We start from the raw sequence: 23,896 nt of genomic DNA, 5'->3' as shown, positions 1-23,896 counted from the left end.
TTTTTAATTAAGAGTTTTAGGATATTTAGGATATGGGCTCTGATACCATGTTAGATTCGGGTTTATTATGGGGCAAATCTCTAAAATAGCACATTTCTAAGTTTATATCACAAAAATAGCACTCAAAAATTAAAATGGCCAAAATAGCATTTTATCTTTTGAAAAATTTAAATTTTTTTATTTTTCAAAATTTGAAATCTTATCCTCAAAACCTCATTTCTCAACTCTAAACCCTAAAACCTAAACTCTAAAACCTAAACCCTAAATTCTAAACCCTAAACCCCACCCCTTGAGTGTTATTTTTGTGACTTTTGGCTTTGAGTGCTAGTTTGGGAATAAAAACTTGATTTAGTGCTATTTTGGTCTTTTTCTCTTTATTATGAGCTTTCAACTTAAAACCAATTAGTAATTAATGAATTGATCATAACCCTTTATATATTATTTAATATCCCTTAGAATTCCCGATATGGGATATATCTATACTATTAAAGCAGAATACTTCTTATGAATCTGCCCCTGAATTTTCCTATTAATTACAAAACATTTCATTCCTTTTTTAATTGTTTTTTAAATTGTTTTAAATGTTTTTCGAAAATGAAAAGCCCAACCAATTTGCTACTTACATTTTTGTTTTTAAGCTGATTAAATCGTTTTAAATCCCATTTTGTACTCAAAGATTTACGGAATCAAATCAAATAAAAAGAAGATGCCCTAATTTTAGGAACACGCAGAAAAATATTTTAACTATTTGACATAGTAACTAAATTTTTCAAAAACTAATCTTAAAATATAGAGAGATTCGATTTTAAAGAGAAGATCTCCCAACTTCCTCTCCAAGTTTCTCCTAAAATCTAACACCTCGCTTTGAATCCGATCAATATTATAAATAGGCAACACCGATTTCCTATTCAAACCCACACATTCGAACAAACCAACAGGATCTACGTAGGATAATATAGGACAAACATTTTTATTTTAATAATAATAAAAAAAAATAAAGAAGACAATATTATAAAAATTGACTATAAACAAATAAAAAAATCTATTAAAATATAGATTCGACAAATGTTTATTAATTTAAATGAAATTTTAAAAAGAAACGATCTCGCGCTTTGAAAGCGCGGGTTAAAATCTAGTATCCCTAATACAACCAATGATGATGGTACATATTTTCTTTGGTCAAACCAAATGGTACGTATATATCAGTGGATTTTTCAACCCAAAAAGGAATTCTAAAACGACAGTGTTTTGATTACTTCAAACTGACGTAAGCGTAGAGGAAACTTCCGAAAGGAAGACAGGAAAACAAAATAATGAGATCACAATCTTCCATGATAGTTCAAAGGTTACAGAGAGGCAGCCGCACGAGTTGACTCACCAACCATCTCTTCATCATTATTGATTCTCGTATTTTCAATATCTCATGAAACCTCACTTCTCTATCCTCTTCGCTTTCGCATCTTCCTCACAAAAGTCAACCAACCCTCGGAGACTACTCCGGCCATGCCCCGTCGATTAAACGACGGAGATCCTGGCCGTTTTACCGCCGCCGCGCTCCTTTTCATCGGTCTGATATCGTGTCTTGTCGTCTACGCTGTCTTCACTGCTCTTCTCCGTCCCCAAGGTCACAAACTCGATTCCGCCGTCCGGTTCACTGACTCGCGAGATCACTCCCGTGTAGATGGCGGCGGAGGGTGTTGCCGTGGAGTAGATAATCTGGAGCTGTGGGGTTCGGCGGTGAAGTGGGGGACGGATTTCAAGTTTAATTCGTCGGATGAATGTTGCAAGGCGTGTAAAGTTATGTGCAGTGGCGACGACGGACCTTGCTTGTGCGATTCATGGGTCTTCTGCGGGGACAAAGAGGCTTGCGGGTCCAAGTTCGGAGAGGTGAGTCTGCGAGAATCGCCTTGTTTTAAGTTGTACTGTCCTTGGATCATGCCGCCTAAGTGTTGGACAAAAGACACTTGACATAGGTTCAAGTTACAGAGATTGACTTAATAAGTTTATGGGTTCTGTTTCTTCTCTGCGCAGTGTTGGTTGAAGAAGCAAAAAGATGTATTGGTGCCTGCTCGACAGGAAGGTGGTGGGCAGAAAGTTATGTGGACATCTGGGCTGATCTTCGGACAAGGCCAGGTAGTCTATCTGTCATGTCTTAAAAAAATTTACCTCGGTTGATTGCCATAGTTTACTACTCCACGAAGTTACTCTTGCCTTTTTTTTTTTTTTGTATTGATCTGTCTACCTGATTGGGATGTTCATAACTGCTCTCCTCATCCGATTTCATAAGATATATTCTTACTGTGTTCTCAGTTTCCTTCTAATCTGTGAAATTAATGTGTCGGGTGATGATTTCCATGAAAACAAATGTTCTCGGATTTACTGATTAGCTACTTTGCTTCTGTTAGGGCATTGTTGGTTTTGAGACAGAACACGGTGTACTTCATGTCAAAGTAAGTATCTTAGTTTTAATGTTGTTTTTACTTCTAGGGAATGTTCCGGACTTGACGCTGATGCTTAATTTTTGTTGCAGCTTCACCCTGAGTGCGCTCCTCACTCAGTATAATACATTCTTAGTTTGTTAACTATGCGCCACTGCGCAGGCTGCCAGTTTCATCGGGCTGAGAATCGAGGATCATATTGGGACTCACAAGGCAATCATATAAACAACGTAAGATACCTTTCACAAATTGGCCTGCTAAATATCAGTAATCATAGCAGCTAGGATCTGTTCTCATACTACGAATACTGATTCTTGTGTTGTGATGTCATCTATTTGGTTCATTTTCCGGTTTAAACTTGTTCATACTTGCGCACACGTCATCACTACGCGGTGCAATTTAGCACAATCTCAAACCGGCCACCTCCTCCCCCAAGTTTTCTAACCTACGCATCTCTTCCGCCTCTCTTATCATCCTTAACCCACCGCTCTTTCTCCTAACCCTAATTTCTTCTTTGCCACCGGCATGTCAACCCCCGATAATGAATCCCCCGTCGCCACCGCCATCGATCCTTCCACCGCCGTCACCGTCTCGACCACCACTACCAGGAGAGTCCCGCCTCCGTGCTGGACCGACGAGGAGACCGCCGCGCTCGTCAATGCCTACAAAGACAAGTGGTTCGTTCGCCCTCCGCCGTGGGAACCTCCGTGCGGCTGACTGGGACGACGTGGCCGCGTCGTTGCCTACCTTTGGAGGTCCGGCGAAAACAGCCATCCAATGCCGGCACAAGATCGAGAAGCTCCGGAAACGTTACCGCGGCGAGAAGCAGCGGTGTCTCACCAAACCAGGCAAGTTCTCTTCCTCGGGGGATCTGTTCCCTGTTTTGGATGCTATGGAGTTAGCGTCGGTGACTTCCACGGCCGTTGAACCGAACGATCAGGATGTGGATCGTGAGAACGAGAGTAACGGTGTGGATGGATTTAGGGTTAGATCGAAGAGATCCTTGGTGAGTACGCCTCGTGACGGGTTTGGGGTTAAGAGTCAGATGAGAATGTACGGTGGTTTTAAGCCCGAGTTTGATTCAGATCACGATTCAGGAGGTGGGTTTGGATCGAAAAGGAGATACAATGGACATCCAAAGTTCAATGCTGATTCTGATGATGAGATTTTGTTAGCCCCCAAGGCAACTAGGCTTAGGGGTTCTCATGGGAAGCTTTCTTCGGGCGAGTTTAGTTTCTTATTAACGGGAACGTACCAAATAAGGATGGTATAATTAATGGGGGATCAAATAGCTTTTGAGTGTCCAGTGTGGCTCAAGCACATCTTCGACAGTGAGATAATCCCTCCCTCTACAAAGGGTTACTATAAGAACTTTTACGAGATGTTGAGTACTGATAGTGTGTAGTGCTCTGTTTTTGGCTAGTATTAGTTGTCGTGGGTTCTGGATGCAGGTGGTCCAGTCCCTTTAGGCTAATTCATTTTGTGTAGTGCTGTTATGGCTTGTGTCCGAAGTTTGTAATTCTTGAACCTTCGGTTTCCTTAATGTTAATCAACAGATGACAAAAAAAAAGCTTGAGTGTAGTACAGTAGGACCAAGTGTTCTCTTCAAGTGACCACCTCCAATAAAGGGGTTCTTAAGAAAAATACAAAAAAAAAATTAAAAAAGCATTAAAGGGGTTCTTCTTTCTATCTTCTTCTTTCTCTTTTGAAGCTGTTCGTCGTGCGGCTGATGGAAGCACTTTTGAGAAATGATACTGCTCTCACATCTCTAAAGTCTTAATTTTTTTTTTGATTTGTCGATTTGAGTTTTCTTATGATTCAATCTAGATTTGTGATACTCTGTTTTGGGATTTGATTCTAGTGAGGAATATGGAGTTATGATCGCGATTGCTCTATTTGATATGCACGAGTGCGGAGAGAAACGAAGTGAAGTGAAAAGATTTAAGTGTGTTTCGAGTGACAAGATCGATGATGATATCTCGAAACCAAGCTTTAAAGATGAACCTAGATCACCATTTGTCTTCTTCTTGTACGGTAACCAAAACCTTCCTCTGTTACTTCTCATTTTTTTCCCTTTATTTAGAGAGGATTTTAGGAATAGTTACGATGGGAACATGGTTGATTTTAGCAAAAACTAGGAGGAGGTCCTTCAGTCTCTGACTACGAGAAGTTTCACGCTGAGAAGTCTGAACTTCAAATAAAATACAATGATCTTTTGGCTAAATAGCTGGGCACATTCACCGAGGTATCGTATCATTGAACAATATATAGTAAGACATGAATCCATTCTGATGTAGTTCCTTAGTACTGGTTTTACCATAGTTTTTCACCATCCATAAGCAGTCCATCCTTTAAAACTGCCCTAAGCGATTATAAATAAAATGCCTACATTTATTTACAAAATGTTACCGTAGTTTGTACATATAATAGAAATAAATAAAACTAATCAACTATACAAAAATATTAGTATTTATATTTACAAAGCAAAATATTAAGTAAACTTAAAATTTAAATCATTTAACCAATTCTGTTAAAATAAATAATATGACTAATATTTTATATGATGTTCTTAAACAAGTATAAAATAGTCAAATCATACAATCTTTTATATGATATGACCAACTTTTATTTATTGTATTACATTTAAAATAATTATATACAATTTTAATTTCGTAAATATGAAAATTATAATTTTATAATATACTCTTGTTTTCTTTATTCTAACTATCAGAAAAATTTCTGTAAGCATTTCATTTCATTTGTATTCTTTTTAATTGAATTGATAACACTAAAAAATTCCCTTATTGTTTTGAGAAAATTGGATGCCCTAAGCCAATGCTTCAAATTTTTACATTGAGGCACAGCTCTGCAGTCCATATATCTCGAGTATCTAACTTTATCCAAAACTCAGTTTGGTCATTTACGAGCTCATAGGGTTTAATTAATTTGGCATATTCTACTCCTGGTCATTGTTACAATTACATTCAAGATTCAAGGAAACTACTACCATAATTTTCAAGGGTCTCACCCTTTTTTTTTGAGCAAAAGGGTCTCACCTATCTTGAGCATAGACTCAAAAATATATCCATTTCAAAAAATAAAGACCTTATAATACACACAAGCACCAAACTAAAGAAATAACTAACACCGTTTATAATTATCACTGAGGGTTAAGAGCATGACACAAAACAGAACATTCAAGATTCAAAGAAACTACTGTCACTATCTGCAGGAGACTATCACCTACGTTGATCTACAAGAGACTTCATGATACACCAATTTCATAAAATAAGAGATCTTATAATACATACAATAACCAAAATGAAGAAAATAGAGATGACAAACACTGTAAACACAAATGTAATGTTCCAATATTTTTTTAAAAAAGTATCCACCTGTTCATCAATGAATATTTTAGCAATCAGTTTCAAGAATCTCACAAAGATGCTAAAACACTGAGAGTCCATACACCTTAATAGAACATTTTCAACTATAAATGGAGCTGAGATCTTCGTTTCCAATTTATTTACTTTTACGTGTAACTTAGTTTGTCAATTTTCTTTTGTAATAGTATCGATTTATCAAAGAAAAAAAAGTCAAGAAAGGATATACCTGAACAATTCCTCGGCCAACAATAGTATCAGGTATATGCTTTTAACCAATGAAACTATTTGTTACTTTTATGTCTTTATCTCTTTTTTGTAATTCCATAAATGTATAACTCAATAACAAACAAATTTGAAATACATACCTATGATACAAAGGCTTACTACTTCCATCTAGCTCTCTGTTTCTCCTGTTTCGATTTTACAGATCAACCCAGATTGATTGCTTGTGTTAAGAGAAGAAGAAGATGGGGAGAGGAAGGATTGAGTTAAAGAAGATCGAGAATGTGAACAGACTTCAAGTCAGTTTCACCAACAGACGTAAAGTGTTGATGAAGAAGGCTAACGATCTTTCGATTCTCTGCTCGCTCTTATCGTCTTCTCCAACACCGGCCAGGTTTACCATTTCTCTAGCCGCATGTAATCTAAACACAACGATTCTTTTCATTTTGAGATTTTGGAAAAAGATCAACTTTCTCGGTTTCTTATGTCCAAAGAAAACAAAGCCGATTATAAATCTTAGGGTTTTGTGTGTTTAAGGACTCGCGAAGATCTAAGATCAGTAGTAGAGTCGATTATGAGCATAGCACAAAACATAACACACTAGAGATTCAAGGAAACTACGACCACAATTTTGAAGAGTCTCTCACCAACGTTGGTTTACAATTGCAAGAGACTCCAATATACATCTATTTCATGAAAAATAAGAGACATTTTTTTTAAGAAAAACTAAGAGACATTATAATAGACACACAAGCACCGATCTAACTAAAATTAATAAATATTTTTCTAAGCAACATAAATACTACTAACAGTGAACACTGAAGGTTAGGATGAGCAGAAAGCATAAACATTCAAGGAAACTACTATCACAACTTTCACGAGTCTCACCTATGTTGATCAACAATACTCTAAAATATTTCCATTTCATAAACGAGAGACCTTATAATACACGCTAGCACCAAATAACACCGTTTAAGATTAAGAGCATGACACAAAACAGAAACATTCATAAATTTTCTTAAGAAAAACTACTACAACAACATGCTAGAGTCTCTCGCCTACGTTGATCTATCAGAGACTCCAAGACAAACTGATTTTCACAAAATAAGAGACTTTATAATACATACAAGCACCAAACTACAGAGATTCTAACACTGTTAATAATGAGCAAGGAGGTTTGGGAGCATGACACAAAACAGAAACATTGAAAGTACCACCACAATCTGCAGGAGTCTAACACCTACATTGATATACAAGAAACTCCAAGATACATCCATTTCAAAAACTAAAAAAAACCTTATAATACATTCAAGCAAAATAGAGATTACAAAACAGTAAAACACTGTAAACGCACAATATACTGTTCTAATAGTAAAAAGAATCTACTTGTTCATCAATGGAAATGTTAGCAATAAGTTTCTAGAACCTCAAGGATGCTAGATCAATGAGAGAAATGTTGTCAAGACAGCTTAATAAAACGTTTTTAGTTAAAAACGGAGCTAAGATCTTCATTACCTTTACATATCACTTAACTTAGGTTGTAGATTATAATAATGTAATAATACTAATGAATAAGAAAGAAAGTAAGGAAAACTAAATAAATAAAGAAAGTAAGGAAAAGACTCTACCTGAAAATCCTTGGAATTAGTGAGGAGGATATGAACAGTTTGTGAAGCACATACCCACATAAACGAAAATATAGCTTTACTTCATGTTTATGTCACAATCTTGTGATTTTCATAATCGTATTAACTAAATAACAAACAAGTTTGAAGAGCACATACCTGTCAAAGAATCTGCTACACTTGAAATTTGCTCCGATCCTACTGAAGCACATATATACAAAACCTGAGGAAATCACAATTAATTAGTCTTTACTTCACGCAAAATGATTCATACTCACCTTGTGAGTTTTTAACGTTGTAAGTGGTAAAGTAAGGAATATGTTAATGTTCAGAGTCTTTTTCATAACTTTCTTTATGAGATTGATCGTCTTTTTGTATCCCATAGTAAGGACTTTTTCAAGCCGCTTCTCACAGCAACTTTGAAAACGAATTTTCTAACACGTTAGTAGTGCAGTGAAGAATCAATTATCGGCCCAGTCTCTGACTTAAACCTGGCTTGTTGGTCGTTTTTATCATCAATTTTTTGTTTCGTAGTTTATGTCTAAGAATGGGTTTGCCATTGTTCGTTTTTACCATCCAACAAGCTCAGTGTTTGGTTCAAAGTGCCTATCCTCAAAACTTGGTATTGTTGGTCGTTTTTACCATCCAACAAAAACCAAGAATCGACTTGGTTCATAGTCTAAAAGACTTGTCTAAACCGTTGATCGTTTTCCTTGTCCAACAAGCCAGGCGTAGTCTTTGTCTAAATTCTTTTGCCAAGGCTTGTTGTGAAGTAAGGAGCATATTTTGATAGTCTTTGTCTTAATCGACTTGGTTCATAGTCGTTGTCTTAAAGACTTGTCTAAACCGTTGATCGTTTTCCTTGTCCAACAAGCCAGGCGTAGTCTTTGTCTAAATTCTTTGCCAAGGCTTGTTGTGAAGTAAGGAGCATGTTTTGATAGTCTTTGTCTTAAACTCTTTCCACTCGTTGGTCTTTTCCTTGTAACGATTTTCAAGCCTTGTGGTAATGTAAATAAGTAGTCTCTGGCTCTGATGTCTAAAGACTTGTTTAACCGCTGGTTGTCTTTACAGCAGAAAAACTCAGAAAACCAAACTACAAAATCTTTGTCTAAGACCTTTCAAAGCCGTGGGTAGTTTGTTCCCTTCCAACACGCAACTTTTATTAAGCCGTGGGTAGCAATATTGTCCAAGAACTCTTCATAAGGTGTGGGTATTTCAGTCTTTGTCTGAAGACGTTTTGTAAACTGTTGATCGCTTTAGCCATTCAACAGGTTCACATGAATTTATCTAAGCCGTGGGTATCACACAATCATTGCCTCAAAGACCACTTTTTTCTTCTTGTCTAAAGACATTTTGTTTATTGTTGATCGTTTTATCCATCCAACATATATCTGTAACCTTTGTCTAAAGACATTTTTGTTCATTAGCCGTGTTCGTTTCTTAGCCGCAAGACGCAGCGGCAGCAACCAAAAATTAAACGGGAATCACGTCAACACACAACACCCATGACCGCAGCGGCGATTAACAACACGCAACACCGATGACGCAGGAGCAGTAGAAGGGACGCTGAAAATTTTAGCGGCACCGGCGTCTCGTTTTTTGTGTCTCCGAAAATAGTTGGCGGTTACTTTAACTTAAGTTTCTATTATTTTGATCATCATCACCGTGCTTTTTCTTGCCGCAGCGGGAGCGTCTTGCGGTTAACAAACGAACACGGCTATTGTTGATCGTACTATCCATCCAACACAGTCATAATCTTTGTTTACAGAGACTTTATTGTAAACCGTAGGTCGTTTAGTCCATCCAACAAATTTACAGTCTTTATTTTCAAGTTGTTGGTCGCTTTCGTAATAAGCCGTGGGTACTATCCATCCCCAAACGCATGCACTACCAACCGACGGGACAAATAAGACCAATTCAGACATTGTCTTATGAATTTTTCTAAGCCGTGGGTATCACAATCATTGTCTCATCAAAGACCTCTTTTTAAGCCCTTTTTTTATCGCTTTTTTCCATTCCAACAATCTCATGGCCTTTTGTCTAAAGACATGTTGTTGTTCATTGTTGTTCGTTTTATCCATCCAACATGAACATATCTGTAACCTTTTGCTTAAAGACTTGGTCACAAGAGTCTTTGCCTTATTTTTTTTAAGCCGCTGGTCATTTTCTTAATAAGCCGTGGGTTTCATCCCCAAACATCGCATCGCATGCACTACCAACCGACGGGACAATGTCCCCAAATAAGAATCTAGCACAACACTATTAGATTAGTGTCAGCCTTTTTGGGGTTTTTTTTTGATTAAACTAAAACCAAATGTAAGAATCGGTAGAGCACAAGAGTCTCTACCTGATTTCAGGCGATAGTAGAGCTTCAGTGACTCTGTTCGGAGCTGTGGATCATGTAATGGAACCCTGTCAAGAAAATAAGAGGAAAGCAAGAGACTTTATTACTTTAAAAAGTTGAAAATAGCTAACTCAAAAATAAAAACAAAGTAGATTCGAGTATATATATACCATTGTTGATCTACTTTGTTCGCTTTACATCAAGTAGCCCGCAAAGATTTGTTGTAGACAAAGACGTGCCTCGACGACGGTGGTTGGTTTCATGTGGAGTCGGGAAAGAAACCCTAAAAACAAAATTAAACACAGATACATGATCTAGAGAGAGATTGAGACAAGGATTTTCGAATCACAAAGAAGACGAGGAAACTTAATCCATCGCATCACAAAAAAAAAAACGAATTTAGGATCTAGAGATGTGACGAGGATTAGAGAAACCTTTGAATAAAATCGCAAATAAGAGGAAGAAAACTCAATCGATTGCGTCAATTTCATGATTAAGAACGGAAAATAAACAAATTAACGATCGGCAAAAAGAATACTCACTGTTGTATGAGTCGTCGTCGTCCAAGACATTTGGGGAGAAAACCTTAAAAATCCCTTTGGTATGTGTATTGTTGGATCTTTAAACCGTAACGGATATATGTTCAATCGGACGGTCACGATTTGTCTTCGTCCTCTTAAGTATTTTCAATCGGACGGTCCTCCCTCCTCCTCCTGTTAAAAATGTAAAGCCCCTTTAGACCCAATAAAGCCCATTAATTCATTTTATAATTTCCAAACTCAAAGCATAGGTATATACCTAGTAGACAAATATGACTTAATTCATTACTTTATGTGTTTAAATTAGGGTTTTTGAGTGAACAGTTTTCTTCATTTAGGAGATTAACTCCATATGCCCCATACCCCCTTAAATGAATTCTTACTGCCCCTTCTCTATTCTTCCTACCCTTTTATCCTTGCACTCCCCAAACTAGCCTTTCATTTATTCTCCAATTAAATAAACCAACCATAATTCAACAACCTATATGGCCCACAAAACAACCTTAACCAATCAGATTTCTCCTGACCCACATGTCTCCTTCTTCATCGTACAAGCTTCTTCCTCTCATCCTCCATTAGCGTTTTTTGAAGCTCAAAAAATAGGCAATTCAGGTTCGTTTTCGATGATTTTTTTTGTGATATTACATTTAAAAATCGTGTATATGATAGGTAACGTTAAAAAAGTAAGATTTGATGAAAATTTGAGAGATTAAAAACGATTTCAAAAACTGTGTTTAGGGCTATCGGGTATTTTTAACGTCCGTTTTGGATGAATTTTTTTGCTGAAATGTTATTAAAAAAAGTGTATATCTCGGCTAGTGTAAAAAAAAAGAAGATCCAGTGAAAATTATGAGAGATTTAAAAAGATTTTGAAAACTGTGTTTATAGATTTTGGGTATTTTTATGTGTGTTTCGATGATTTTCTGTGTGTAATTTCATTTAAGATGAATTATACATCATGGTTGATGTAAAATACTAACAATAGGGTCCTAAAAGCGAATTAGTTAGTTCAAGGATAAGTTCTGGGTATTACTGGTATAACTAGTTTTACTAAAGAAAAAAGGTTTACTGGAAATACTAGGATTACTATATTGATATTTCTTACTGTAATTTCTAGTATTACTATGTATAGTACTGAATTAAATTAGTATTAGTAAGAGAAGATTGTACGGTGTGATAATTAATTCTAAACATCTTAATAATGAGAATTCTAATGATATTCTATTTTATTTCAGGAAAATGCAAAATCCGAATTGCACAATCATTTGTTTTGATTATGGGGGATATTATATGAAAGATGGGGCTGAAATAAAATGGATCTCAGGAGGTGGTGAAGGAGAAGATGAAATCCACACGATTGTGTTGAGGAAATCAATGGAAGATATCACTTACTATGCTTTGGTTGAGCGTATTTGCAGAAAGATAAGGGTAGATGAATCTAAGGTGCAAGTGAAGATTAGTTACTTTCCAATGGTATTGTATTCGTACAAGCCATCATACATCTGGAATGATGAAGACGTTTTTGGTTATCTACTGCAAGTAAATCATGAGAAGTGTAGAAGTGTTCTACATGTGGAGTTCATCAATGAAGAAGTGCAACTTTCAGAAGAGGATGATGAAACTGATAGATATGCCGGTTCTGTTTGTCTCAACCCGAGGCTCAGTGTCATCAACTTTGGGAGTTCCCTCTGACTGACTCCCATGTGGTGGTGTTGGAGTTTCACCGGTTCTGTTCGTCTCAACCCGAGGCTCAACCCGAGGCTCATTGTCATCATCTTTGGGAGTTCTCTCTGTCTGATTCCCACGTGGTGGTGTCGGAGTTCCTTTTTCTATCTCTGTCTCCCGTGCTTCAGATTCCACCTCCTCAGTCTCATTTTTCTCCTTTTCTTTCTCCCTGGTTTCAGACTCCTTTCCTTCAACTTCTTCTTCTTGATCCTCTTTCCCTCCAACCTCTACTTGATCATCTTCTCCTTCAGCCTCAGATTCCACCACTTTTTCTTCATCTTTCTCATCATTGTTCTCATCCTTTTCCTCACTGGTTTCAGCTTCTTTCTCTTCACTTTCTTCTTCATCATGTTTCCCTCCAATCTTTTCCTCATTCGCAATTTCCTTCCACAATTTAGCAGCTTGTCTTCTACTTCTCTCCTTCATTTGCTTCAACTCTTCACTTTCACTCTCACTGTCTTCTTCCTCATCAGCCTCACTATTTTCCTTCTCTTTCTCACCCTCTTGCTGAGCATTGTCATCAGCCTCTTTCTCACCCTCTTCCTCAGTATTCTCGATGTTATCCTTTTCTTTTCCAGCCTCGTGCTCAGCATTAGCTTTCTCCTTCTCAGAACAAGCTTTGTCCTTCTCTTCATATGTATCATTGTCCCACTGTCGAAAATCCATGTCTTCACCATGACTCGGCTCCACTTTACTCTCAATAGAAGTTAGCCTGTCTTCTATTTTCTTAGCCCTTCTTCTCAAAAGCCGCTGGTTCTTTTCAAGAACACTCATCCTTGAGCTTTGAGCCTCTAACATTGTCTCCACCGTGACGTGAAGTCCAGCAAATCTTTCTCCCATGAACTCCAAAATCCTCTCTTCCAGACCTTGCAACCTCGAATCTAATCCAGAATTAGAGGATGATCCTTCTGCAAACGTCACCTTCTCTTTGTCTTTCTTTTTTGGCAACACTCCTCGTGCAGCTTGATCCAACTCATATAGCTCTTCCCACCAAATATTCTTCTGCTTCACATTTAACCAGTAGTTCCAAGTATCACTTGGGCTGCCCTGACGGTCATACTCTCGCTCCTCATCAATGATACGAGCCAGCATAATTTGCTCACCAATAGTTGGAACTAAGACACTGTTGATAACCTGAAAATAAAACAAATGTTAGCTCAAATGAGTTTTTTGTTCTACTAGCTTCTACTATACATATATACATGTACCTTTGTTTCTCCAACAGCAGCATATATGTCTTCCAAAGGATAACCCCTAAGACTGGACTTTGTAAACCGGCTCTTACACATCCTTGGACATTCTTCACTGGCGTCCTCTGAATAGATTCTAAACGTCTTCCCCAGATCCGGAATACACTCAAAAGCCAGAACCTAGAAAATCCATTGTCACAGTGTCAAATTTGAATTATAAAACAATTAAAATTTTTCTAAACTATATGCTTTACCTCTAAAGGGATGATGAAACCAGGAAAGGCGCATGCCTCTTTCACTTCACCCTTCAGATGGTTCATCACGTGCTTAATCTCCTTTATTGCATCCTCAAACGTTAGACGACCCCAGGGAAATGATCTGCAAGCATCTAAATCGTCCATCATCCTTAATATGAAGTCGTCTAAATTTCCAGCATCCTTCGGCTTTCCTCTGATAACCCGACCAAGAAAAAACAAGACTGTCATCTTCAATCTATCTGGACACGGCGGCATAGACAACATCTTCTGCTTCACATCAGTGATGGTGATCTTCTTTCTGTCATGGAAGTAATAATCCACAAACTTATAACCTCCCAACTTCTCATAGTTTGGTGGATAATCACCGCAGTCTAACCCAGAGATGAGGGCATGCTCCCTCATAGAATAGCGGATGGGTACACCATTAACCGCAAACCATGCAACATCATCTTCTGGAGTACAAATGGTGCGCAGTAGTAACATCCACATCCCCTGAAGCTTCAGGTTATCTTCGTCTGGCATGTGGAAGAAATGTCGAAACTGAGGATGGCTTGTGAACCACGCAGCCTCAGGCTTATCCCTGATGAGCTTTACTGTCCTGGTCACGAAGCACTTAGTTTGTATCTTCGAACTATGGGGGAACTCGCTGCTTTTGAAGTAGAACTCAAGGGGTTGATTCGGTTGCATTTCCTGCAATCAAAATAAATTTATACATGTTAGTAATGCTAGTAATACAAAAAGTACTTGTATTACTGCTAATTACTACTCAGCATTTCTCACAAACAATAACAATGAATACAAAATATATACCTCTCTTTCAGACCCCTCACTATCGGACCCCTCTCTTTCGGACTCATCTGAGACTGAGAGCGATTCTACACTCGGTGCTCTCGCTGGCTCTCTCACTGGCCTACTCTTCTTACTCTTCTTACTGCTTTTCTTGCTCTTCTGAACTCTCGGTTCTGGTTTTTTTGCAGCCGAGTCCGGTTTCCTGACTCTAAGAGACTGACGACGACTTTCATTGGGGACTACCTTTTGATTTTTCTTCATAATTTTCCTGTACAAGACATTACAACACTCAATCACTCTAAATTCAAACCGCAAAACAACAACACAACATCAACTAAGTTTCCCCAATACAATTTTATTAACAAAAGTTAAATACAATTTATAACTCAAATCGGAAACAATAGATTCTATGTAATATATACCTAAACAATAGATTTACCAAGTTCTTATCCAATTTCAAAACCAATATCTAAACATAAGACACATTCAAAGTTTTCCCCAAATTTGTTTTCAAATCTACATACAAATTCGACCAAATAACAACCAAATAAAGGGAAACTAATCACTTACCACAAGGAACAAAGATGGAGCCTCGATTTCGACAAAGGAGGATGAAGAAACGAAGCGGTCTCGACTTTAGGGTTTCAGACAAGAGAGACAAAGAGATAGTTGAGACACGAACCAACAAGGAAGAAGGAAGATGGATTTTCGATTTAGATAGAAAACAAACAAGGAAGAACGAAAATAGATACTCTAGGGTTTCAATCTCCGATTTTGCAATAGAGAGTGTCGCATGAGGAGAGACAGACCCGATGATTGAAAATTTTGGAGAAGAGAATGTTGAGTGATACAAAACGACATCGTTTTGGTTTAGATGGGTCGGGTTTTAGGGTTTGTATTGTATGGGTCGGATCTTTCTGGTTGGATCTTGTAAATAACTAAATTAGTTTAGGGCAATCTGTCTTTAGCCACGTTTTCTATTTAAAAAAAAATGAAAAAGAAATTATATTATAATAAAGGGATAAATGGGGATTTTTTTGGAGGGTAGAGGGCATATGGATTAATCTCCCTTGATTTAATCCCGACTGGTGATAATGTGTAATTAGGATGTGATCAGAAGCACAGTGATTCGGTCTTCGGGTCATCTCTCAAGATTAAGACTTTTGAGTTTGATGAACATTACCTAGGTCATGGCAGCTAGGAGTCCTAGTGTTCGTCTTCTTCGTAAAGCTTTTTACAGAAAGGACTTGAGGTTACATGAAAGTCAAACTATGAGACTTGTGTTTTATCTTTTTGTCACTGTAGTGTGTGTTTAACGTTACATGTTCTACATGCTTTTGTTATTACAGTGAGGATCCTCCCAAATTCCCCAACACGGTAACCTTCAAGATCACGAGTTTCTAGATTGGCTATGATCTCATCACTTCCTCACAAAGCTTATGGTGGTAAGTTGAGGCCAAGAGAAGTGAAAGCAGTTCCCACAAACAAGAATGCAACTCCAAAGTCATCACAAGGAATTAACTGAGGCATAAGAAGAGTCCAGCAGGGTTTAGGAGTTGTTGCAAAGGCTTTTGGTGTTTCATTCCCCAAAGAAGCTGGTTAAACTGAAGAGAAATATAGACGATCAACTCCAGGCCGGAGAAGATCCTGCTGTAATAAAGGATACATCAAAGCAGACGAAGGAAGCAATGACAAAGAAAATTCTTCAGCCTTTAAGAATAACAGGTGTGGAAAATATTGTTTATTTGCTTCAGTTATTCTTTTTTTTTCCTACCACCTCACCAGATATACTTTGTTTTGTCTGAATTTCACAGGAATGTCGACCAAGCAGCAACCTACCCCCTGTTGAAGAACAATGTCTTTGGCAATAAAGAAACTTGCAAAACCACTCAAAGGGTATCTCAGTTTCTTTGTGTATACTTTGTGTTTCTCCTATGTATCTATCTATCATGTGTTGCTCATGTACTTGTTACTAAACCAGGCAATGACAATACGGATAATTGTTTTAATGGCAAGACAGTTTCGGCTACTTCCCGCGTCAAGTATACTAAGCCTAAGCTCACGAATCCAAAGCCCTTTCAGACTAAGAACTGATGTATGATGTGCACTAGTAGTATGCAACTCTTGTTTGTTCTTTTCTTCTGAGGGAAGAATAATTTCATGTTTTTTAAGGAAAGAAGAAGAAACTACCAACATTCTTGGCTTCCATGGTGAAATCTTGGGTCCAAAACAAGAGCCAGCTCCAGTAAGTTCTCTCATATCCATGTATGGTCATCGTGGGGCTTTTTTCTTTTCTTTATGTGACATACTAATTTCAACTGCAGCTTGAGAAGAACACAACTTCCAGGTCAAAATCTTTAAGAGGAACATCCACAACAACACTTGTTAGACACGATGCCTCTGAAGATATGGTGAACTGCAAGAGGTAGAAAACTGTTTTTTTTTTAATCAGAAAACAAAGTAGTTGCAGTGTCTCACTTGAGAGAACCACACTTGTTTTCCACATATAAACAACTGTTACCTTAATATCAGCATGTGATCTGATAATTTTATGCATTTCCTCAGGGTTGCCTCAGGTACAAAGAAGCAAGTGGGAAGCTAAAGAGTTGTAACCTCGATGATCAATGGAGAATCTAAGGAAGCTGCAGTCGTCGTCAACAAACCTTCTGTTTGTGCTGCTGCTTCAGGGGAGAAAAGACCTTTAACTGTCCCAAAGGGACCAAACTTCCATTGCATTCATGTACCTAAGAGCTGTTGTTGTACAAATAGAATGGCATCACATGTCTATAAGTCTCCGGTTTAGTTCTCACACGAGAGTGTCTTGTAATTTGGGTTGATCTTTGAGAAGTAACAGAAGCGAGTTTGTTTGTTTTTACTGTTGTATAAAAAAACACTTGCTAATTTTTACAGACTGGTCAATCATTGTTAGTATTAATGAGTTGAGAGAGAATTTGGGGCTGGAAAAGACATGTACTGATGTGTGTTACCATCACAGAAACTTCATCGACAAAGAGAACATGTACTGCAACATAATGTAGCTGATAGAATGTACAGGCTATTTGCTTGCAAACCACGGTATGCATCTCTTCTTCATGGCTGGACTTCCCCAAGAACATCCCAGCCACATCCGTGTTCTCACTTGCAGGGCTTGTAAACAACACCAATCTCAAATCCCACAAATATGTTGTACACATTTGACAGTCCATAGCTAATAAACAACATGCGGTAGGTTGATGATGTATCTACATTTACATTTTTACTAACCCAAAAAGTCTGAGGCTTGTGGTCCTACGCCTACGCGTCATCAAACTTTGGCAAAAATTATTGACAAGAATGTTTGAAATCATCTCAGATTGACGAAATCCGATAATAATAGATTTGGAAACATTCTTTTATGTTGGTTTGGTAGCAGACTGTATCCTTTTGTATAGCTTATAACAGTAAAAACCATAGCACCTATGTACCACATGGCTTTTGATGAATAAAGTTAACATTCATTCAAAAAATGATTTAAACATAGCACCTATGCACCACATGGCTTTAGATAAATAACTAACATGACTTAAAGACAATTAAACTGCGTTATGATTTCTAATAATACACATTGGAAAATGGTGGGGGCAAATGAAAAAGACAGTCATGTGAACGTCTCTTTCTTTTTAGCTGTCCTCTTGAGTCCTGCTTTATCCCTATTCCCTACAATTGTTATTCACTACCTCTTTCATATTCTTCCCATTCTTTTTTTGAATTTTCTTACTTTTCTTACAAATTCAAATCTTGTACATGTATTACTAGGAGTTCTCCTGCGCCATGCGCAGATATAAAATATTTAAAAATATTATATATAAATAAAATTTTCTATTTTTCTATTTTACTTTTATTAGTTTAAAAAATAAAACTATAATGTAATTGTTTTTAGTTTGATTTATTCAAGTTTACTTTGACCTTTTAATTTTGCATTATTTAACTTTTGATAAAAAATAATTAAAATTTATAAAGTTACTTTATTATATTATTCTTTATTTAATTACCATTTTAAAATATTTCTATTTGTAAATATATGAATTATTTCTAATAATATATAAATTAAATAAAAGTAACTTATATACATTGATAAAATATAGTTTAAACTACACTTATTTTAATAATAAAAATATGATTCATATATTGATGTAAAATTTTAATATTTGTAATCATTATTTATATATAAAACATATTATTTTAATAGATATAGAAAAGTTATTAGGTATCATAAAATCTTACCAAAATGAATATTTTCTGAGAAAAAATATTTTTGATATAAAATTTATTAGTTATTACTATATTATGAAGCTTTTCCAAAAATATAAATTCGTATATAGAAAATCATCATTATTATATTTAAGAAATCTTACCAAAAACATAAATCTAAATATAGTAAATTTTACATGTCACAATTAAATTTATGACATGTCATATTTCTTTTAAGCCATGTCATCATTTTTTTTGTGAAAGTTAATGTTGTGATGACACATATACAAATCACTTCTCAAATATAGTCTAGAGGACTAGAGGATTCCATGAAATAAAATAAATGTAACCTTGCTCAAAAAAATAAAAAAAATAAATGTAACCTACACAGAATTAAATTTATTCTATAGAAAAATCCAAGATGGCGACCTCTTTTTCTTTACATATATGCGATTCTTATGACACACAGCTTGCAATTTTAGCTTTTTGCTTTATTCGTATTCGTTCTAGAAAGATACCATTTCTCACTAACGTATTTTATTTTATTTGCTACAAATAGTTACCTCAAGCTTGTTAAATATATACACATTTATCTCTTTTTTTCCTTTTCTTGTGAACCACCATATGCATTGATAATTTGATATCATCCAACTAACAACGAGATATATATTGATAATACTGGTTATTGATAGTTCGTCTGTGAAAATTTGGATAAAAATGAATTTACATCACATGCATCAAATAGAGTCAACGATAAACTTATTAAGCAAACAAATGTCTGAATCGTACCATATCAAACACAAACCCAAATATATGATAAAACATGAAAACTAATGGCTCGAGAAAAAATGAAAGTAAATTACACAAACACGACGCTGGCCAATTTAATAATAATCTCAAACTAGGAGCAAATGAGCTGCAACAAGGAACGAAATTGCTACGACGTCGTTTCTTACATTGAATGCTCCGGAATCTGGAGAGGCCATTGCCGGTGGCATGGGTCCCGGAGAAGGAGAAGACTCCATTCCCGGCATCATCGGTGGCGAAGCCATATCAGGGACTGTTTCTGGACTTGGGGCCATAGTAGTTGGTGGGCTCATTGGACTTGAAGATGGAGTCATTGGCATCGGAGCCATGGGCATTGGTGGTGGAGTCATAGGCATAGGTGGTGGAGCCATAGCCATAGGTGGTGGAGTCATCATTGGCATAGGTGGTGGAGTCATCATTGGCATTGGAGAGCCGCCGCTAGGCATTGGCGGCATGGACATGGAGCCAGAAGGAGCCATCATGGGAGATTGAGCTAAAGAGAAATGAACTAAAACCATAGACAATGTGAGCAAAAGGAAAGCTTGTGAAGAGGCCATGGTTATGTGTGTGTTTGTGTTGTGAATAGTGGTTTATGTCAAGTAATATATAGAGAAAAAGGATGTGCAACGTGAGTTGTAAAAGAATGGGAGAGAAAAGTGAAGGTTCTTTGTGCTATTGGTGATATATATATATATATATATATATATTAGAGTTTATTTGTTTTAAATTTTTTGACCGTTGGATATATAGTGTGAAACGTATCAGTCGATGGATAGGCATAAGATGCTGATTTATTTTCCTCCACATATCTCTTTGTAGGTACAGGTAGAATAATCAATAGACATGAAAACGGGGTTATTATTTGCCCAAAAAAAAAAGAAAACGGGGTTATTATTGTTACGAGCTTGCTCATCAATGAATGATGATCTTAAATGATTGACAACAATGATTGACAACCCACCTGATCCCGGCGGCACAGGCGGCAGAAGCACCGTACCAGTGATGGAATTATGTCAAACTTTCCATGTAAAGTCACAACCCCTCCAACTCCGGTTCCAGTTCCGCAATTATTCCCATGAATCGTCACCGGCTGACGGAGAACGACGTTAGCCACCGTGCCGTTACCACTGAGCACGGAGACACCTCTCCCTCTCCAGCGAGCGTAAGTGTTGACACTCTCAACTATGTCGGCTCCAGATGAGACTTCAAGAACATGAGATCTAAGGACGTTAGGGCATGAACTCAGGATTTGGAGAAGACGAACTGGAAGAGTCCGAGAGAAGAGAATTGCAAAACTTGGCACGAAAAAGGTTTTGGGGGTGGAGATGGGCCGAATAAAAAAATTTACATAACCCACACAAAATATCCAGCGATTGTGACGTGACAAAATACATGTTCCTGATTGGCCTGAATTAACTATCCTACGTGTCGTGCTCTCTGCTCTGTATATCGGGCTTTTAGTATAGTAAGATGGTGTCTTTTATTTTGATTCTTTATATCTTTGATTCAATCCGATTCACGGGTTGGTTTTAAGGGACCATCAAAATTATTAGCAAGGACATTAATGATGTTTGTTAGCCATTAATATGGTAGAACGATGTTCATATATATATATTTTGGGTTAGACTATATTATAACCAAGTCAAGTCAATATATATATCCTATAATATCATAATACGAAAATGGTGGAGTGGAGCATGTAGAGAACTTTACAAAACGATTTGTCTATATATAATATCATTAAAATGCATTTATCGTTTTAATCAGTTAACATTTTTCTAAAGTGAAAAATGTTTGTTTAGTATAATTTAAGGATGAATGATATATCAGAAAATAATTTTTAACGTCATACCGCATACAAATGAAAGAAAAACACAAGAACAGCACTAACTAATTAGAAAGTCACTAAACGAGTCATTTGAATTAAAAAAAAAAAACAAGTCATTTGAGTCTTCCAAAATTAATGAATCAGCCATCTGGATCTGGCCATTACAAAAATCTAGTAGAAAAGGATAAAATACCATAATGCTATGTTACAAAACAAACAACAAAAAGGGACCATACGTGTTGTATTAGGTAACACATCTTAATAAACTCCACGGCCAAATGTTATGTTCGCACTCACAAACCGCCATTTATGGTTGTCCCCATACTATTTTCTTTGTCTCACACCAGTACTCTGTGGCCCTCATTTACTATTTAACCATCTTCTTACATTAGACCATCACAACAACGCACATGTTCCATATATACTCTCGATCATCTCATATTTACATAAAAGTGATTTGAATTTTAATCGACGAAGCTTGTACATTTAGTCGATTCATGAATTGCGACCGTTATTACACTTGAATGCTTGATCAAATGTATTCTCTTAAATCCTAACTCATTATAAGTCTATAAAATTAGGTGAAGTAAGGATAGGACAACACTTGAATTAAGAATTGATATCTTATTGTAATCACTAATCAGAATATCTAGGTTTGGGCATACGGTTTTTCGATTATGGATTAATTTATTTTCCGGTTTTTCGTACTTGTCCATATCATTTTAATTTTTATGATGGTTAATTATAATGATACTCATAATTACTTCAAAATATTATATCTAACCGTCATTATTAAACCTTATTTCTTTATATTCTTTTCAAATAACATATATATAAACATTTATTATAGGAAACAATTATTAAATTTAAAAACAAATTATATATTATACATAATATGATTTATAAAAAAGGGAAAGTTCATAGAATGCTGATTAATAATTATCTTAATTACAATAATATAAATTTTAAATTAATAAATCTATTTTTATATCAAGCAATTTTCTCATATGACAAAATTAATTTAAATAACATAAACTGAAATATTTTTAGTGAACTAAGAATATATTAAAATGTAATATTACTGAGACGTTTTATTATGTTTTACATAATAACAATTTCTTAAATTTTAAATTTTGATTTATATTTTATTTATATTTTTATCAAAAACATAGATAAAAATATCTATAAAATTTCTAAAAGCAACTTATTATTTACGTATATAACATGCTTTCTCCAAAATAAATTCACATGATTTTTTTTTGCTTTTTAAATAGAATAATTCAATATACTTTTAATGAATAATAAATATTATATCTGCTATTATTAAAAAATTTGTTTGCCTAATATTTTAGTTCAATTATATATATATATATATATATATATATTTGTATCACCCAATATCCCAATATATCCATAATAAAAATACCTAAACTAACTCGAATTCTTATGTTTAAGATTATTTAAAACGATCTAATTTTATACAACAAAATTATCATTAAATCATAGCTTAAAAATATTTTTCACATTTTTTAAAAATATTGATATTCGTTCATAAACATTCAAAACTATATTGGTTATGTTCGTTCGTGCAATTTGTACTTATCATCACTTTAGTTTTTTTAATTATTTTGCCGCTCAATATCAAATATACAAAAATATTAATATATATTTATACATTTAAAATGAAAAAAAAACAAAATCATGCAATGAATAAAACTAATCTGATTTGGTTTACTTTGAATAAAAAGTAGTTGTACTTCAATTTGAGAGAACATATCTAATTCAATATATCTATAAAATGAATAAATAAACTGATCCAAATTCTTACACAAACAAATAAAATATAATTAAAAATATTATTATTGTTATTATTATTATTATTATTTATAGGAATATTTTATTATATATATATGAAATGACAAAAAAAATATTAATAAATAATAATAATATATCAATTAATTGTTACATTCTAGCTCTTATGTAAAATTTATATATGCATGAATTTCAAAAGATTATGGTTATATCCATTTATGAATCTTTGAATATGATCAATACACTAGTTTATTTTTTTATTTCATTCTCAAAACAACATATATTAAATTATACAAAAATTTATAAAATATATTTACAAATCAAAGACAACAACCATACTGAAAAATAGCAAAACTATTAAACTTCTTAATATATTAAGAACATATAATATTATGGTTGAATTGAGAGAGCTAGAGTACAATCTAGTATACCAAATAATAGTCAAACCAACTAAACGTTATATATCTAAAATCACATGTATAATTAAAATAACATTATATTATTTGCAAACAAATATTTTAAAATTGAAATATTAATCAGTTATTATAATATATTTAATTTGATAATATTTATACCCGTGTGTAAGTACTTGAGAATCACACAGTAATCGTATAATTTTGAAAAATATAACTATTGAAATTGAAAAAAATTGGGTTTTCTGAAAAATTTAATTTAAAATAACTAATTTTTTAATTGAAAAATAA

The 23,896-nt window shown here is 35.2% G+C and overlaps 2 protein-coding genes, 1 long non-coding RNA gene and 1 pseudogene across 6 annotated transcripts; 3 read left to right on the top strand and 1 right to left on the bottom strand.

Annotated features, from left to right (window-relative positions):
- The first annotated feature begins 1,312 nt into the window (after nucleotides 1-1,312).
- BNAA08G08200D lies at nucleotides 1,313-6,582 on the top strand. Of its 4 annotated transcripts, XM_048738680.1 has the most exons (7): nucleotides 1,313-1,887; nucleotides 2,032-2,133; nucleotides 2,406-2,450; nucleotides 2,531-2,668; nucleotides 4,300-4,467; nucleotides 4,567-4,683; nucleotides 6,010-6,582. In XM_048738680.1, exons 1-4 carry the CDS (start codon nucleotides 1,504-1,506, stop codon nucleotides 2,561-2,563), a joined length of 564 nt encoding a protein of 187 aa, XP_048594637.1. In that variant the 5' UTR covers nucleotides 1,313-1,503; the 3' UTR covers nucleotides 2,564-2,668; nucleotides 4,300-4,467; nucleotides 4,567-4,683; nucleotides 6,010-6,582. The 4 variants fall into 4 exon arrangements, with proteins under 4 accessions (XP_048594637.1, XP_013655794.2, XP_013655787.2 ...); XM_013800340.3 differs by lacking the exon at nucleotides 4,567-4,683; XM_013800333.3 differs by lacking the exon at nucleotides 4,567-4,683 and having other exon boundaries at nucleotides 2,531-4,211.
- Nucleotides 6,583-9,428: 2,846 nt separating this feature from the next.
- Nucleotides 9,429-11,147, bottom strand: LOC106360697. Its single transcript, XR_001272829.3, has 4 exons — nucleotides 10,558-11,147; nucleotides 10,186-10,298; nucleotides 10,019-10,083; nucleotides 9,429-9,930 (listed from the first exon to the last, which is right to left on the bottom strand). It is a non-coding gene; the product is annotated as an uncharacterized LOC106360697 (long non-coding RNA).
- Nucleotides 11,148-15,705: 4,558 nt separating this feature from the next.
- Nucleotides 15,706-17,386, top strand: LOC106360696 (annotated as a pseudogene).
- Nucleotides 17,387-19,309: 1,923 nt separating this feature from the next.
- Nucleotides 19,310-20,069, top strand: LOC111205624 (shematrin-like protein 2). The gene has a single exon (XM_022701737.2). It carries the CDS (start codon nucleotides 19,742-19,744, stop codon nucleotides 20,042-20,044), a length of 303 nt encoding a protein of 100 aa, XP_022557458.1. The 5' UTR covers nucleotides 19,310-19,741; the 3' UTR covers nucleotides 20,045-20,069.
- The last annotated feature ends 3,827 nt before the right edge of the window (nucleotides 20,070-23,896 follow it).

The sequence above is a fragment of the Brassica napus genome, chromosome A8 (assembly GCF_020379485.1).
Source record: "Brassica napus cultivar Da-Ae chromosome A8, Da-Ae, whole genome shotgun sequence".
In the NCBI taxonomy this organism is placed as follows: domain Eukaryota; kingdom Viridiplantae; phylum Streptophyta; class Magnoliopsida; order Brassicales; family Brassicaceae; genus Brassica; species Brassica napus.
The sequence above is the reverse complement of the archived record's forward strand: the minus strand, read 5'-3'. Positions and strand labels throughout refer to the sequence as shown.

Coding starts and splice junctions, on each gene's coding strand:
- BNAA08G08200D (XM_013800336.3), top strand. CDS start 1,504: ATGCCCCGTCGATTAAACGACGGAGATCCTGGCCGTTTTACCGCCGCC. Junction 1,888..2,031: donor GCGGGTCCAAGTTCGGAGAG/GTGAGTCTGCGA, acceptor TTCTCTGCGCAG/TGTTGGTTGAAGAAGCAAAA. Junction 2,451..2,530: donor ACGGTGTACTTCATGTCAAA/GTAAGTATCTTA, acceptor TTTTTGTTGCAG/CTTCACCCTGAGTGCGCTCC.
- LOC111205624 (XM_022701737.2), top strand. CDS start 19,742: ATGGGTCCCGGAGAAGGAGAAGACTCCATTCCCGGCATCATCGGTGGC.